General features: G+C 40.8%; 1 protein-coding gene across 1 annotated transcript in view; it reads left to right on the top strand.

Moving 5' to 3' along the window:
- The window catches only part of LOC122558100 (receptor-type tyrosine-protein phosphatase eta-like), a 125563-nt gene that overhangs the window by 48396 nt on the left and 62983 nt on the right, over positions 1-14184 (top strand). The window contains exons 9-12 of the mRNA XM_043706419.1: positions 3987-4259; positions 5430-5696; positions 7066-7341; positions 11022-11303. Coding sequence (XP_043562354.1) covers positions 3987-4259; positions 5430-5696; positions 7066-7341; positions 11022-11303 — 1098 coding nt within the window. The remainder of the gene's footprint in view (positions 1-3986; positions 4260-5429; positions 5697-7065; positions 7342-11021; positions 11304-14184) is intronic.

Here is a 14184-nt window from a genome sequence, read left to right on the forward strand (position 1 = left end):
CTGTTACTTTTTGTCATTTATATAAGTGATTTGGATGTGAGCTAAAGAGGTATAGTTATTAAGTTTGCAGATGACATAAAATTGGAGGTGTAGTGGACAGCGAAGAAGGTTATCCCATTGTATTGGATCTTGATCAGATGGGCCAATGAGCTGAGGAGTGGCAGATAGAATTTAATTGAGATAAATGCGAGGTGCTGCATTTTGGGAAAGGAAATCTTAGCAGGATATATACACTTAATGGTAAGGTCCTAGGGAGTGTTGCTGAACAAAGCGACCTTGGAGTGCAGGTTCATAGCTCCTTGAAAGTGGAGTTGCAGGTAGATAGGATAGTGAAGAAGGCATTTGGTATGCTTTAGTTAATTGGTCAGAGTAGTGAGTTCAGGATTTGAGAAGTCATGTTGCGGTTATACAGGACATTGGTTAGGCCACTTTTGGAATATTGTGTGCTGTTCAGGTCTCCTTCCTATTGGAAGGATATTGTGAAACTTGAATGGGTTCAGAAATGATTTACAAGAATGTTGCCAGGGTTAGAGGATTTGAGCTATAGGGAGGGGTTGAATAGACGAGGGCTGTTTTCCCTGGAGTGTTGGAGACTGAGGGGTGATCTTATAGAAATTTATAAAATCATGAGGGGCATGAATAGGATAAGTAGACAAGGTCTTTTCCCTGTGTGGGGGAGACCAGAACTAGAGGGCATAGGTTTAGGGTGAGAGGGAAAAGATATAAAAGAGACCTAACAGGCACCTTTTTCATGCAGAGGGTGGTACGTGTATGAAGTGGGCTACTAGAGGAAGTGGTGGAGGCTGGTACAATTGCAACATTTAAAAGGCATTTGGATGGGTATATGAATAGGAAGGGTTTAGAGGGATATGGGCCAGGTGCTAGCAGGTGGGTCTAGATTGGGTTGGGATATCTGGGTGGCATGGATAAATTGGACTGAAGGGTCTGTTTCCAAGCTGTATGTCTCAATGTATGTATGACTCAATGACGCTGGCCTGCTGCTAGTTCCGAGTCTTGGTCACCATGCTTAATAGCAATCAAGTCATATGCATCTATCTTGAATTTTGCCATCAACTCAACTATTTTGTTACAAATGCTGTATATATTCAGATAAAGAGCTTTAAATTTTGATGTTTTCTTAAACATGTTTAGTCCCCCGGTTCTAATTTCTGTTGCATTCTTCTGCATATGTGTTTTACTCCTTCTTGTCACATTTTGATTAGCTTTCAGCACATCTGTTACCCTGGAGTTCTTCCCATTTATTTCTTTTTGACGTTTTTAAACATCCCTTCAATTGAATTGTCCCATCCACTAATTAGTATAAAGCCCCAACTGCACTCCAGTTATGATTTGCTACGACACTGTACTCACATAGTTCAAATGAAGCTCATCTCACAGACCAGCTCTCTTTCTACCCAGTACTGATCCCAGTGCCCTATGAATTGGAACACATTCCGCCCACGCTAATCTTTGAGCTACACAATGCTGCTCTAGTCTTATTTATCGTCCGCTAATTTGCATGTGGTTCAGGTAGTAATCCAAGGATTATGACCTTTGTGGTTCTGCTGTTTAATTTAGCTTTGAGCTGCTTGGAATAGCTCTTTTCCCTAGTCCTATGGGACTTCTGTGTACCACACCAACAGCACCCTTTCCTTCCCACTCCAAGTTGTTCTCCAGCCCAGAAAAGATGTCCTGAGCCTTGGCATCAGGTCGATAGCACAGCCTTCAGAATACTTTGTCGTTGTTGCAAAGAACAATATCCACTGCCTGAACTGTGCAATCTGCTATTACACTTCTCTTTCCTCCTCCAATTTGGATGTACTGTGAACCATGGTGCTTTGGTCAGTTTGTTCCTCCTCCCTTCAGAATATGCCCTCGTTCACGGTGGGAGCAAGAACCTTGCACCTATTGGATAAGGCTCCTCCAAAGCTGAATTCTGAATCCCCATATCCACCTCACACATTGTCACACCTACTATTCCTGTTCCAAATTTGGAATAATTATTAAAAGAGGTCTGACTGCTTCCTGTTATGGACCAGACCAAACCCCCCTCAAGATGTATTAAGGTAGTCTGGACTCAAACATTTTTTATTTTAAAGGTAAGTGTAAAGTGTTGTGTTCCAAATGCAATTTGATTTGTCAAATTATTCAATTTCACGCAATACACACTTTGTATTTAACCGTAGTGTAAAAATAGACAAAATAAAATAAAAAGAATTGGCTTAACTGTAACTCTATCGAAATATAGAAAATAGAATAGTAGAGCACATACAGGCCATTCAGCCCTCGATGTTGTGCTGACCTTTTATGCTACTCCGTGATCAGACTAACCTATATACCCTTTGTTATATTGTCTTCCATGTGCATATCCAAGGATCGCTTAAATGTCCCTAATGTATCTGACAAAATGCTTAACAAAATAATAGATATATTAACTGCTACTAATTAACTGTTCCAATATCGTAACATCCCATATACACAGCCTTGGCAAAGGCAAATTCAGTAAAATACATTGACTCACATGCAATTCTAGCAGCAGGAAGGGAACCCTGGCTTTTAGCTGTAACAGAGAGAGGAATAAGAACTTCCATACCCAGTTTCAATACCCCAACAACTACAGAAACTAAAGCCGTAAAAGTCCTGGTTCTTTGGGAGCTTGACCCCACCCATTCAGGTTTCTTCTATTGTTCCAATTTTTAAAAAGCCCCAAGGCCTCACAAGCTGTTTATTCTATTGGCTTTGAGCAGACTGCTCGACACCTCTGTCTCATCCTTTCTTCATAAAATGAATAAAACCAGAATAATACAAATCCCTTCAAGCCATCATCTCATCACACTCCTGAAATGGTGTCCTCTCGTGTGTCTCAGTGTCCACAGCTCAGACTCAACTCATGAGCTCTGAGCCAAAGTCACTCATGCAGCCAAAACTCACTGCAGGTGTGGTCACTGTGGATGGCTCCAGTTTCCACCAGCTCCACATATCATGGTAAGGTATGTTTTCAATGTTCAATGCAGAGGTTTCCCACCTCTGTATGCTACAGTCATGAACTATAGCTGAATCTTCTCCCCCGCCCCCAGCTAAATTTACTCTTCTCTCCCCTCCCTCTCCCACCTTCTGCCCAAGTATTGATTCATAAAATAGTTGATAAAGAAGTTCCTAGTGCATTACCCTAACACCCCGACTAAATCTCAGCATCAAACATCTAGTGCTAAAAAGTGTCAATTTTCTGTTGAGGGAATTTGAGTAAAATCCAAGGGCTTTTTTCTCAAAAGGTAAATCAAGGTAGAAGGTAAGAGTAGCCTACTTGGGGAAAAAAAGAGCTTTCCACCCAAGGACAGGAAATACAGGGAAAAATAACATGAACCAAAGTTAGGGAGGAACTCGGAAAGCATCCCCTTGAATGAGGGGGCGGCATGGTGGCTCAGTGGTTAGCACTGCAGCCTCACAGGGCCAGGGACCCGGGTTCAATCCCAGCCTTGAACGACTGTCTGTATGGAGTTTGCACATACTCCCTGTGTCTGCGTGGGTTTCCTCCGGATGTTCCGGCTTCCTGCCACAGTCCAAAGATGTGCAGATCAAGTGGATTGGCTGTGCTAAATTGCCCATAGTGTTAGGTGCATTAGTCAGTGGGAAATGGGTGTGTTACTCTTCAGAGGGTCGGTGTGGACCTGTTGGGCCAAAGGGCCATTCCCACAGTGTAGGGAATCTAATCTTTAAACAAATCTGCAATGTTCTCCTTCAAAGGAAAGTGGAATGTTAGTGATAGATATACTCACCCAACAAAAAGGTTATGGAGCAAAAGCAAATAATCCAAGTAGAGTTGGAAATACATATCAACCATGATGTATCTGACTGACACACAACCTTAAGGGATGTTTCTGATCCTATTCTACTGCTCTGGGATTGACTTCTCCTAACCAAACTTTCAACACTTTTCCTTGCATCTGAATAATCTTAGAAAATTCAAACTTCTTTCAACCTTGCAGGACCTGTCCGTATACCAACCGAAAACATCACAGTCAATAATAGCGGCATGATAAACACATTGATCATCTCCTGGGCTGCTCCTCCTGGCAACGTGGAGAACTTTTTTGTATTTGTTCAAGATATAAAAGATTTGTCACTACAAGTCAGAAGCACGGATACCACATTGCCACTAACATTCACCAATCTTCGTCCTGGACGAGAGTACAATGTCACTGTGATAACTAACAGTGGGCCTTTCAATGAAACCTCTGACTATGTGCAAGTTGCAACAGGTATGTGCAATGCAAGAAAATCCATTTCGATTAGCTGCATGCAAATGGAGTGTGGGAAGGCTTAAATTTATATTATTTTTAAAAATTAACAGTTTATTAAGCATCCCCACCATTGAATCTGATTCACTGCTGTAAGCATATCTATAACATCTAACTACTGCTGATTGTTTCTATGGCTCGGGTACAAAACAATTGGGATGTCAACCAAAAAGCGAGGCAAGCTTGCCTGCCCTAGAATTCACAGCCAAAGAAAACGTTTTGAAGTTTTAGTGTCGAGAGTGTGGTGCTGGAAAAGCCCAGCAGGACAGGCAGCATCCGAGAAGCAGGAGAATCGACACTTCGAGCATAAGCCTAAAGAAGGGCTATTTCCCAAAATGTCGACTCTCCTCCTCCTCCTCCTCAGATGCTGCCTAACCTGCTGTGCTTTTCCAGCGCTACACTCTTGACTCTAATCTCCAGCATCTGCAGTCCTGACTTTCTCCATTTTGAAGTTTTAGTTTATTATAATTAGGGAAACACAAAATAATCAATATCATGGTATCACCAGCATTGACTAGTTGGCAGTGAAGCTTTTCAATGCCTATTTTGATAATTTTACAGTTCTATTATCCTGAATTTGATGATCATTTGCAGATCAACCCTGCCCCAAACTGCAGTTTGACAAATTAATCAATTGCAATGGTTGAATCATAAGGTGTTGATTACTTATTGAACAGGTTTTGTTTTGCATTACATTGGAGATAGTGGGTGATTTAAGATTGATAAACCTAATTTCACATGAATTTAAATCAGAAGAAGAAGCCTATCTCCCCAGATCTAGAAAGGACTTTAACTTGTATACCAAGGGTGATGGTATTAGCCATGCAGGCCCTCAACTGAAGGCTCAATTAATGTCTCTCACATCTCCTAGCATTGCATTCCCCCTCCCCTATAACCCACCATACTCATGTCCTATTACTATAAGACTACACTCTCCATTTATTACCAAATTTGGTGATGGTTTGGTCCTCTAATACCAGTCCTAAGTATTGATCACACCGAGTGATTATTCAAATTAATAGAACTACTTCTGTGTTGAGGAACATTAAGCTGAGGAGTATCTCAAATCCCTTTAGAAATCAGTATACATTGGTTCATTGGAATAATGCTTTTATACTTGTCCCCATTCAGTTCCCAGTGTTCCAGGGACTTTAAATGTGACCAACTTTGGTACGACTTTCATCTCATTAAACTGGGGATTACCTGAAGACATGGATGATGGAAGCTTTGCCTTCAATGTCACCTACAACAACGGTTCTGTCACTGATTCTATCAAGGAAAACACAACGTCCACTAACATTACAAACCTTACTTCGGGAACTAATTATACCATCTCTGTGGCCACAGTTGGACCTGGACAATTCAAAAGTGACTTTGTGTCAACAACTCACTTCACCAGTAAGTGTAACAAGGCATGTGATAATTGGTTGGGTTTTCAATTATCCATGGGGGCATGACACGTATGGGCATGCTTTGACAAAAACATTGAGATCGTCTGGCAAACTACTGACCTTTCCAGAATATATCAGAATTTTCAAAAGGAGGGATTGGGGGTGGAGTCAAAAGGCCACATGCTTTTAATTCAACGTTTACATAAAGATTTGTAAATGGTTGCCATGGTTGTGATTCCCTGATGTCAAATTTGTGGTCCTTGTCATCGGTGGCTCTTAGGGACAGCCGGTCATGGTGTTTAGTAGGTAGTTGTGTTCATAGATCTGACAGCCATGTTCAGACAACTCGCCAGAACAAAAGACCCTATACCCATTATGTGCAATAGTAACATAATTTACAAGATTCCATGCAAAGACACTATATAGAACAAGCAGGCAGACATCCACATCCACATATACCTTTTAATTAATGGGCTGTTAGTGGCATGGACATGAGATGATCTGTCAAAGCACAGAACAGAACAAGGCGAGTCTTATGATGTACTGGTAGTGTCCTCAGCTCTGGGTCAGAAGATCCATGATAGAGTCTCACCTCAGGTTAAAATGACCATGGAGTATGTACAAGCACCATTGATGTGATTATAATGTAACCATGAAGCTACTGATTATTTGAAGACCTAACTGGAATAAAATCTTCCAGTCTTCTTTGATCATACCTGTAAGTGACCCCTTTAAACTAGCTTTATAGGTCACTCACTCGTATCAAATTGCAAGGAGGCAACTGACCAGCAATAGCAACTAGGAATGAGCAATAAATGCCAACCATAACAGCAAAATCCACTTTTCAAATCTACTTCTACTAGCTCTGTCAGTTTGGTTTTCTTGTTTTGTGGATTAAATTGGGAGGTGTCCATTGTAAGTGGATTTGTCCAAACCACAAATAATTGTTTCATGATTCTGGTGTAACTTTGTCATATTGGAAATAATACGTTTCAAGGAATGTTTGGTCTTGCTGTAGTTTCTAACAGATGGACTTGCTAATTTGTCGTCATGATTCCTTTTTATTTATATAAATTGATTTTTGGTTGGCAGCGATCATTGATGGGGGCAGAAGTCCAGGACACTAACACATTGTGTTCAGACTGACGGCACTGGGATAGATCTGTGATTTCCCCCCAACAGCTTTACCTCTCGGTTATCTGAAGGTTGCAGTGAACAAAATGGAGGTTCTATTTTGTAGTAATTATTCTGTCTGAGAGAGCCACTTATTGGGATTCTGGTATCCCTGTAAAGCAACACAGAATGTTGAAAGATCATTGGATGCGAATTGGCTCCACTCTTGTTAAACGTATTTGTTTAAATTATTCCCTCAACAGAACCAAATCCTGTAAATGACCCACAAATAGTACAGATTGAGACAACCAGCATAATCCTGAGTTGGACAAGACCTGAGCAGTATAAAGCTGAATATCGGTACAGGATACTGACAGATGGAAACCCACCACCCATGCTTGGTAATGGAAGTAAAACTGTAAGAAGTGAAAATGGTACTGTGATGGGACTGACACCTGGAACCAACTACACATTTTCCATTATCACTCTGGCAAAGGATGGCACTGAAGCAGACCCAGTTGTCCTAGCCAATTATACAGGTAAAAGCTCGGGAGTGTGGGAAATAAATTAGCTGCATGAAATGACTGATTTTTTTTAAACCTGCGTTCATTCTCTGGTCACATTCATGGTAATGGTCTTGCTCTTAAGCCACATGCCAACAGGATCCCAGGGTCAATGCTGAATGTGGGATAAATTAGGTGGTTTCAGTCAGGACACTGAATGGAAGTGTTTCAATCACAATGCAGTGGGAAAGAGTAACCGGAAACCAATTTTGCTTTTAACTGCTTTGCAGTGGCCTCTGCTGGAAACTGTGTGAATAGCAGGTAAAGATAGATAGTCAACACTTACACTGTCAATGTTGTCTAAATGGGAACACTAATGGTAATCAGACCGTGAAGTTGCATTTAGAGCCATGTCCCTGTATGAATTACTGGCATTCAAACAAGGGCTGGATTTGGTCTTTACTGATGGTTTTAAGAGAAAGGGTGTGAGTTGGCCTCCACAACTATTCAATATTGGTGTGTCCTCATGTGAAGCACTTAACTGCAGTGTAATGTATGGAGAGAAATACAAAGTTCAGAAATAGTGAAGAGTTTGATCTACGGTCCAGATAATATTCCTTGTCACATAATTGGCATTGCTGTGGAACTGGATCACTGCAGTTTTCAATCACAAGTCCTTGTCTTTGCACGTTGTCATAGACCTTTGAGATTAGAAAGGGGTGCAATACGTGGGAGCTGCAGATGATGATATCGCAGAATGCTAAGAGTTTGAATCCGGTTAGGCACTTAGGGAAATGATTGTCTTGCACATTACCAAGTGCCCAAAAGGGAAGAAGGATAACTGGTTGTGATAATTACTTGTTTCACTTTGTGTACTACAAATGTCAGTCAGCACTTTTAAGTTGGAAGTCTGTTGTCATCTGGAGAGACCTGAAATGAAGAGAACAAATGACTCCAATGTACATTGAGCCACGGACATTAATGATTACTGTAAACCTTTTTTGTGAAATATGATTATAATTGAAATTCTTTCCCTCAGAATGGTGAAAAAAATCATTTTGAATAAACTGAGCATGTTGGAAAACTGAAATTGCATATTAGACCGCACCTCATGTGTTCCACATATGGTAAAGCTCTAAATCTCAGTTATCACTGCTTGAGCTGTAATATAGCATCTTATTGTGCATGTGACCACCAGACATAACTGACCCTAATAAGGCAATCTCACAGAATGATAGACTGTTAAGGAAAATGGGGATACTAGCTCATTGGAGGGTACTGGAACGTTGTATTATTGAGATGGGCAAGAAGGAATTAGACTGTATTTAAACTTTGCTGCGAGGTCTAGTAGTAGTGACCCTACCTCTGGGCCAGAAGGCCTGGGTTCATGTCCCACCTGTGCAGAGCTCTATCATAAATTGTCAAAGCAGGTTGATTAGCAGTCTATCAAAACTAACCTTGGTCTTCCAGTCAGCAGCGACGTTGGGCACACTCCCTGCTTTTAAAGGTTTTCCTGACCTGATTCTACCTTCCATTTCTTCCAGGATCTTGTGGTCTTGGCTGATGGAGGAATACATAGCTCTCACCTGAATCCAGCCAGCAAAGTTGGGGGAAGGGAAGGACCAGTCCCTTCTTTTAGGGCACAAGCTTCTGTTTTTAATAAGATTTTAAATGTTCCATTGTTTTACTGAGTGAGTGAGTCTTTGGGTCTGGAGGGTGATTGGGGATGAGTGGGAAGTAGTCTACTCAGGTGAGGCAAGGTGGGTTAGAATTGTTGAACCATAGAATCTCTACAGTGCAGAAAGAGTCTATTTGGCCCATCAAGTCTGCACTAACCCTCTGAAGAGCATCCCACCCAACCCAGCCCCTGCCTTTCCCATGGCTAATCCACCCAACCTGCATATCCCTGGACACGCTGGGGCAATTTAGCATGGTCAATCCACCTAACCTGCATATCTTTAGGGTTAGTGGGCTGATCAGGAGTTAAATGTTTGGCCTTGGAGTAGTCGAGTGGAAGATAGTCAGGTTTAGTTGATTGTTAGGGGAAGTGATAGAGAACGTCAGTTGTGGAGTTAGTCAGCTGTTAGACTATGTTTTTGTTTTAAAACCATCCAACATTTTTTAAAGTTGTTTTTATCTGACTCAAGTCCAGAACCCTGAGTTCAAGGTCTGAGATATTCCCAGAGAGTCCAATGCAGCAGGAAACTTGTTCAGCTGCAGTTTAAACTAGACAAGTAATTCCCACCTATGTTGAGATGTCTGAACTCCACCAGGGTCTTGGTATGCATATCCTGGGATATATCTGAGGTTTCAGCTGCTGGTGGCCAGTTGTAGACTTTGGAGCGATACATTTATAAAATCTCATTTTGTGAATAAATTTCAAATTGAGTAATAATTGACTTGTGGTCTTGTCCTACATGTGGCTATAAGCAATGTTAAGAAAGGACAAAAAATATGTTTTTGACAAAATTTTGGTTTAGTGATAATTCTCTTTTAAATTTTGTCTTCATAAACTGTGAGACCAAATTTGTCACAATACAGGATTAAAGCCTTGTCTGTAGTAGGCTCAGAAAGAAATAATTCACCCTTATTCCTCCAAATTATATACAGGTGGTTAGTTAATTAAACTCTGAGAAGTCCCAAGAGCATGCTTCGGAAATATCAAAGAGCATTGTTTATTTGGTTCTGAGAGTATATTTGATCATTTCTGAGATACGGATGGTTGGATTAATATTGACTTCTGTAGTGTTGAGAAATTTGTCAGATTAAAAATTAAAAGTGACTTAAAAAGGGTGACAAAGTACATGGTTACAATTCTGTTTTTGGTTTACAGCTCCAGTCGTTGGAAGGATTTCTGCTGTCAATATGGAACAATGCTCTGTCTGTTTCATTTTTTTCTCTTTATTAAATATATTTGGTTTAAGAGTTTAAAATGTAAAATGAAGTAAAAAGTTTAATACTCTTGTTACTAGAGAATAAAGAGCATACAATAAAGGTACAGGTGACTGTCTATGCCACAATGGTCAGACTGATGCTAATCTAAAAAACGGATTTGTAAATCATACAGGGCAGCTCACACCTTCTATGCATTATCTGAGCCGACATGACACCAATTGTTAAAGTTCACCTGAGAATGTAACTTTTTTTAAAAAGTTTGCAATTTACATAAGAATTGAAACCAACATAGTCATTCCAAAGATGAGAGACTTAACAAACAATCCAGGTTTTTTTCAGTATATAATTTCAGTTACATCACACTGTAAACTTTTTGCTATAAATTCTGTGCTTTACAATCTTATACTCCACAACCACCTGATGAAGGAGCAGTGCTCTGAAAGCTAGTGCTTCCAAATAAGCCTATTGGACTATAACCTGGTGTTGTGTGATTTTTAAAAATAAACTTGGGATGTACAATGCACATAAAGGTTGAAAATCCCCAAATCTTTTTTTTTCTGTTCTCCTCCTGGCATGATAGTGGGACCTTACTTGGATCTCCAAGGTATGAGCAGTTGAATTTTCTGATAGAAAGCAGCCAAGAAGTTAAAGGTAGGAAATATCAAATGAGACCCAATATATCAGGGGATGAATTGATGTAAGACAGTTCTTTTCTATATGCAGAACCTCGAAGTGCTTTTGGTGAGATGAAGCCAAATTGTCCATGACATTATCATACATCTCTCACTGTGAGACTCTAATGCTGCTTTATTTCCCAACAGAACCTCTGAAAATACCAGTAGGAAATATCACTCTGAGCCATGAGGACACGACTGATTCACTGACCATTTCCTGGATCCGTCCACCCGGAGGTGTTGACAGCTTCATTGTTGACATTGAAGATTGTGCAAATCCAGCAGAATTCAGAAATACCACCACAGTGTCATCATCAACAAATAGTATAGTGTTCAACAACCTACGCCCTGGAAGATTGTATTGTGTAAACTTGGCAACAATAACTGGGCCCCATCGCATAACTTCAGATTCTGTAAAAGAAGCCACAAGTAAGGATAAAGCATATTTGATTGTCCTTTAATAATAATGTTTTCTATCCAAATTGATAAGGAACTGGATTGTTCTGACTTTGTTTCCTCACATCTTAACTATTTTATTTATCACCATATACAGTCTTGTGCAACTTTTTAAAATTTCTCTGCTACATTAACAAAATTAGATTGTCCAGCCTTAATAGTCACCTCTTGGACATTAAACAGAACCTCTGCTTTCTTAAACAATAATCCAACAAGTTCCCTCCCATTTGGCTGAGCAGTCCTTCATTCAGAATGACTACTTTAACTATATTCTCTTCAATCACAAATACGTATGACTGTGGGATCAGAAGGTGTCTCAGATTTCCTTACCTTTTAAAAGATGTGAAGGATATTTCATCTTCCAACGTGATGAAGACTCCCTCCTGGATACCATCCTCTATAATCTTGTTAAATGTTTAGCTGCTGCTTCCTCCAACTGTCCTAACATTGGTCCTTTATTGTGCAAGTGGGACTGATACAATATCTTTCCATTCACTGTTTGTTACTCTATTACTTAAGCCCCTAAACAGTTGTGATGTGAAACCATATTTCGTACACATGATGCATAGTCCCTCCATACTTTGGAGACCAGGTACAGTTTGGATGACTTCTTCACCAAACTACGTTCATTGCTGTAATCATGGCTTCCCCATAGTTGACCATATTATCTCCTCTTCCTTTTCCCACTATTTAAACTCTTTTTTAAGCTCAGTGAATCTGATGCAGGATTATTATTTTACACTGGTCTTGATGATTTCAAACTTTGGTTAGTCTTTCTTTCTCATCTGAGCTTGTACATTAGAAGCACAGTTTCCACCTCAATAGTGCCACCTTTAGTGGCATTATAGAAAGTAAGTGCCCATATGGTGGAGTGCGTTGCACAGTCAGCTACTTCCACAATGATCCAGGCATGCCTGAGGAAGGATCAGTATTCTGACATTTCCCTGTAGCTGCTGTGGTACCAGATTTACCTCATTTGGACCAGGCAGGGCCAGACAATGGCTCCACAAAGAATAAGTGCTGAACTGCAAGATGAGCCTTTCTGTATTGATATTTAAAGTCCCAGACAGGCAAAGCAAAATAGAAGGCAGGGATTTTTTTAGAATTATTTTTGCTTAGGTTGGGTTTGTGGATACTGTATGCACATTGCTTTCGAGAGCTGGTGCTTAACAGTCCAGGACAGTGTCTAAAGAGGAATACATGTCTGGAGCCTGACTGCTGTGATTATAGCACCTCTTAATCTGTGTCACAATCAGGAACTCATCCAGGAAATGCAAAGAGGGCAAATTCTACATGGAGGGGAGAGGAGCAATAGTTGGAGAAGAAAGCATCCCAGACTTGCTTTTAACAAAGCAGGCTATGAGAAAGTTGAATATCTGGATGTGAGGGCAGGGAAGGAGGGCTGGTGAACATACTTGGAAGACTACAAGGTGAATCGGATGAGAATATCTCATTTGCCAGTTTTACCAGTTTACTGTTCTGAGCTTTATTTCCACAAACCAACATGGACCAACCATTGTATCGATCCGAGATGCCCCATCACACCATCCCCTTGGCCACTGTTCTACAAACAAATACAAATACCGGCAAGTGCCTTCAGCTTTCCCATAATGTCTTTATCCAACTACACATCTCTTTATACAAGTAAGGAAGAGTTTCTCAGTCTTATCCAATCCCTTCGTGCCAGGTCTGTGAAACCAGAAGAGGAGGGTTTGGGTGATGTCGGAGAGCAGGTCACACCCACTGGAGCTTTCACTTCACATCAGAGTGCAGGCGCATGATTCTAAGCATCATCTCAAGGAGACTTAGGTTGGAGTTGTGCCAGCCCCCTGTGCCCACTGATAATTTCTCTGTTTCACCCAACTATTACATATGACCTTGTCCTACAAAAATAAAAGGCATGATATCAGTGCTGCTGTTACACTTCTGTATTCTGTATGATGGGAGGTGTGTGGGGACAGTGTAAGTTAAATGTGAAATTGGAATAATTAGAAAGTGCGTGAGGAGGATCAGAAACATGGGACTGGATGACGTGAGAATCTGATACTGGATAAGAGCTGTTCGGTGATGATGGGTCTGTGGCACACTGAGCAGTAGAAGAGATTGGTGGATGTGAGGTGTCATTTGAAGCACGTGCGAGTCTTAACATCCTATTTGCCATCTGTAGCCAGTAACTTGGAAAGTACACTGACTCCACACCACAGTCAAGATAATGAGGTGCCAGTGTGACATTTCATTCCTGGGTATCTCCAGTCGACTAACACAAGCAGGTGATAACTCTTAGTCTTGCCATCTGAACACCAAAGTATGCTAGGGTTTAGCCCTCAGTCTCTTGGTCTTTGGAGATTGAGAGCCAGCCTGGCTCCAGCAGTGGACAGTTTTCATCTGCCAGTAATTCTTTAAAAAATTTATTCATTCATGGGATAGAAATGAAGTTCTGAATGCTCACTGACATACTGTGGCAGAAGTTGCTCGATGCCGGTGGACCTGGGACTTTAGCTGCTACCTGCATCAATCAACTTCTGCTATTGGATAGAATCTGATCACTCTGAGAGCACCGCCCAGTAGGTGAGTGGATTTTTTAATGCCGTATTCCATAGACATTGTGAACTGTGTTTATTTTTAATTGAATGACATTCTATTTTCCAAATTATTTTAGAAATGTACAGTGTGACACATATAGAGGCATAGAGATGTACAGCATGGAAACAGACCCTTCGGTCCAACCCGTCCATGCCGACCAGATATCCCAGCCCAATCTAGTCCCACCTGCCAGCACCCGGCCCATATCCCTCCAAACCCTTCCTATTCATATACCCATCCAAATGCCTCTTAAATGTTGCAATTGTACCAG

This window comes from Chiloscyllium plagiosum, chromosome 16, assembly GCF_004010195.1.
Source record: "Chiloscyllium plagiosum isolate BGI_BamShark_2017 chromosome 16, ASM401019v2, whole genome shotgun sequence".
Taxonomy (NCBI): Eukaryota; Metazoa; Chordata; class Chondrichthyes; order Orectolobiformes; family Hemiscylliidae; genus Chiloscyllium; species Chiloscyllium plagiosum.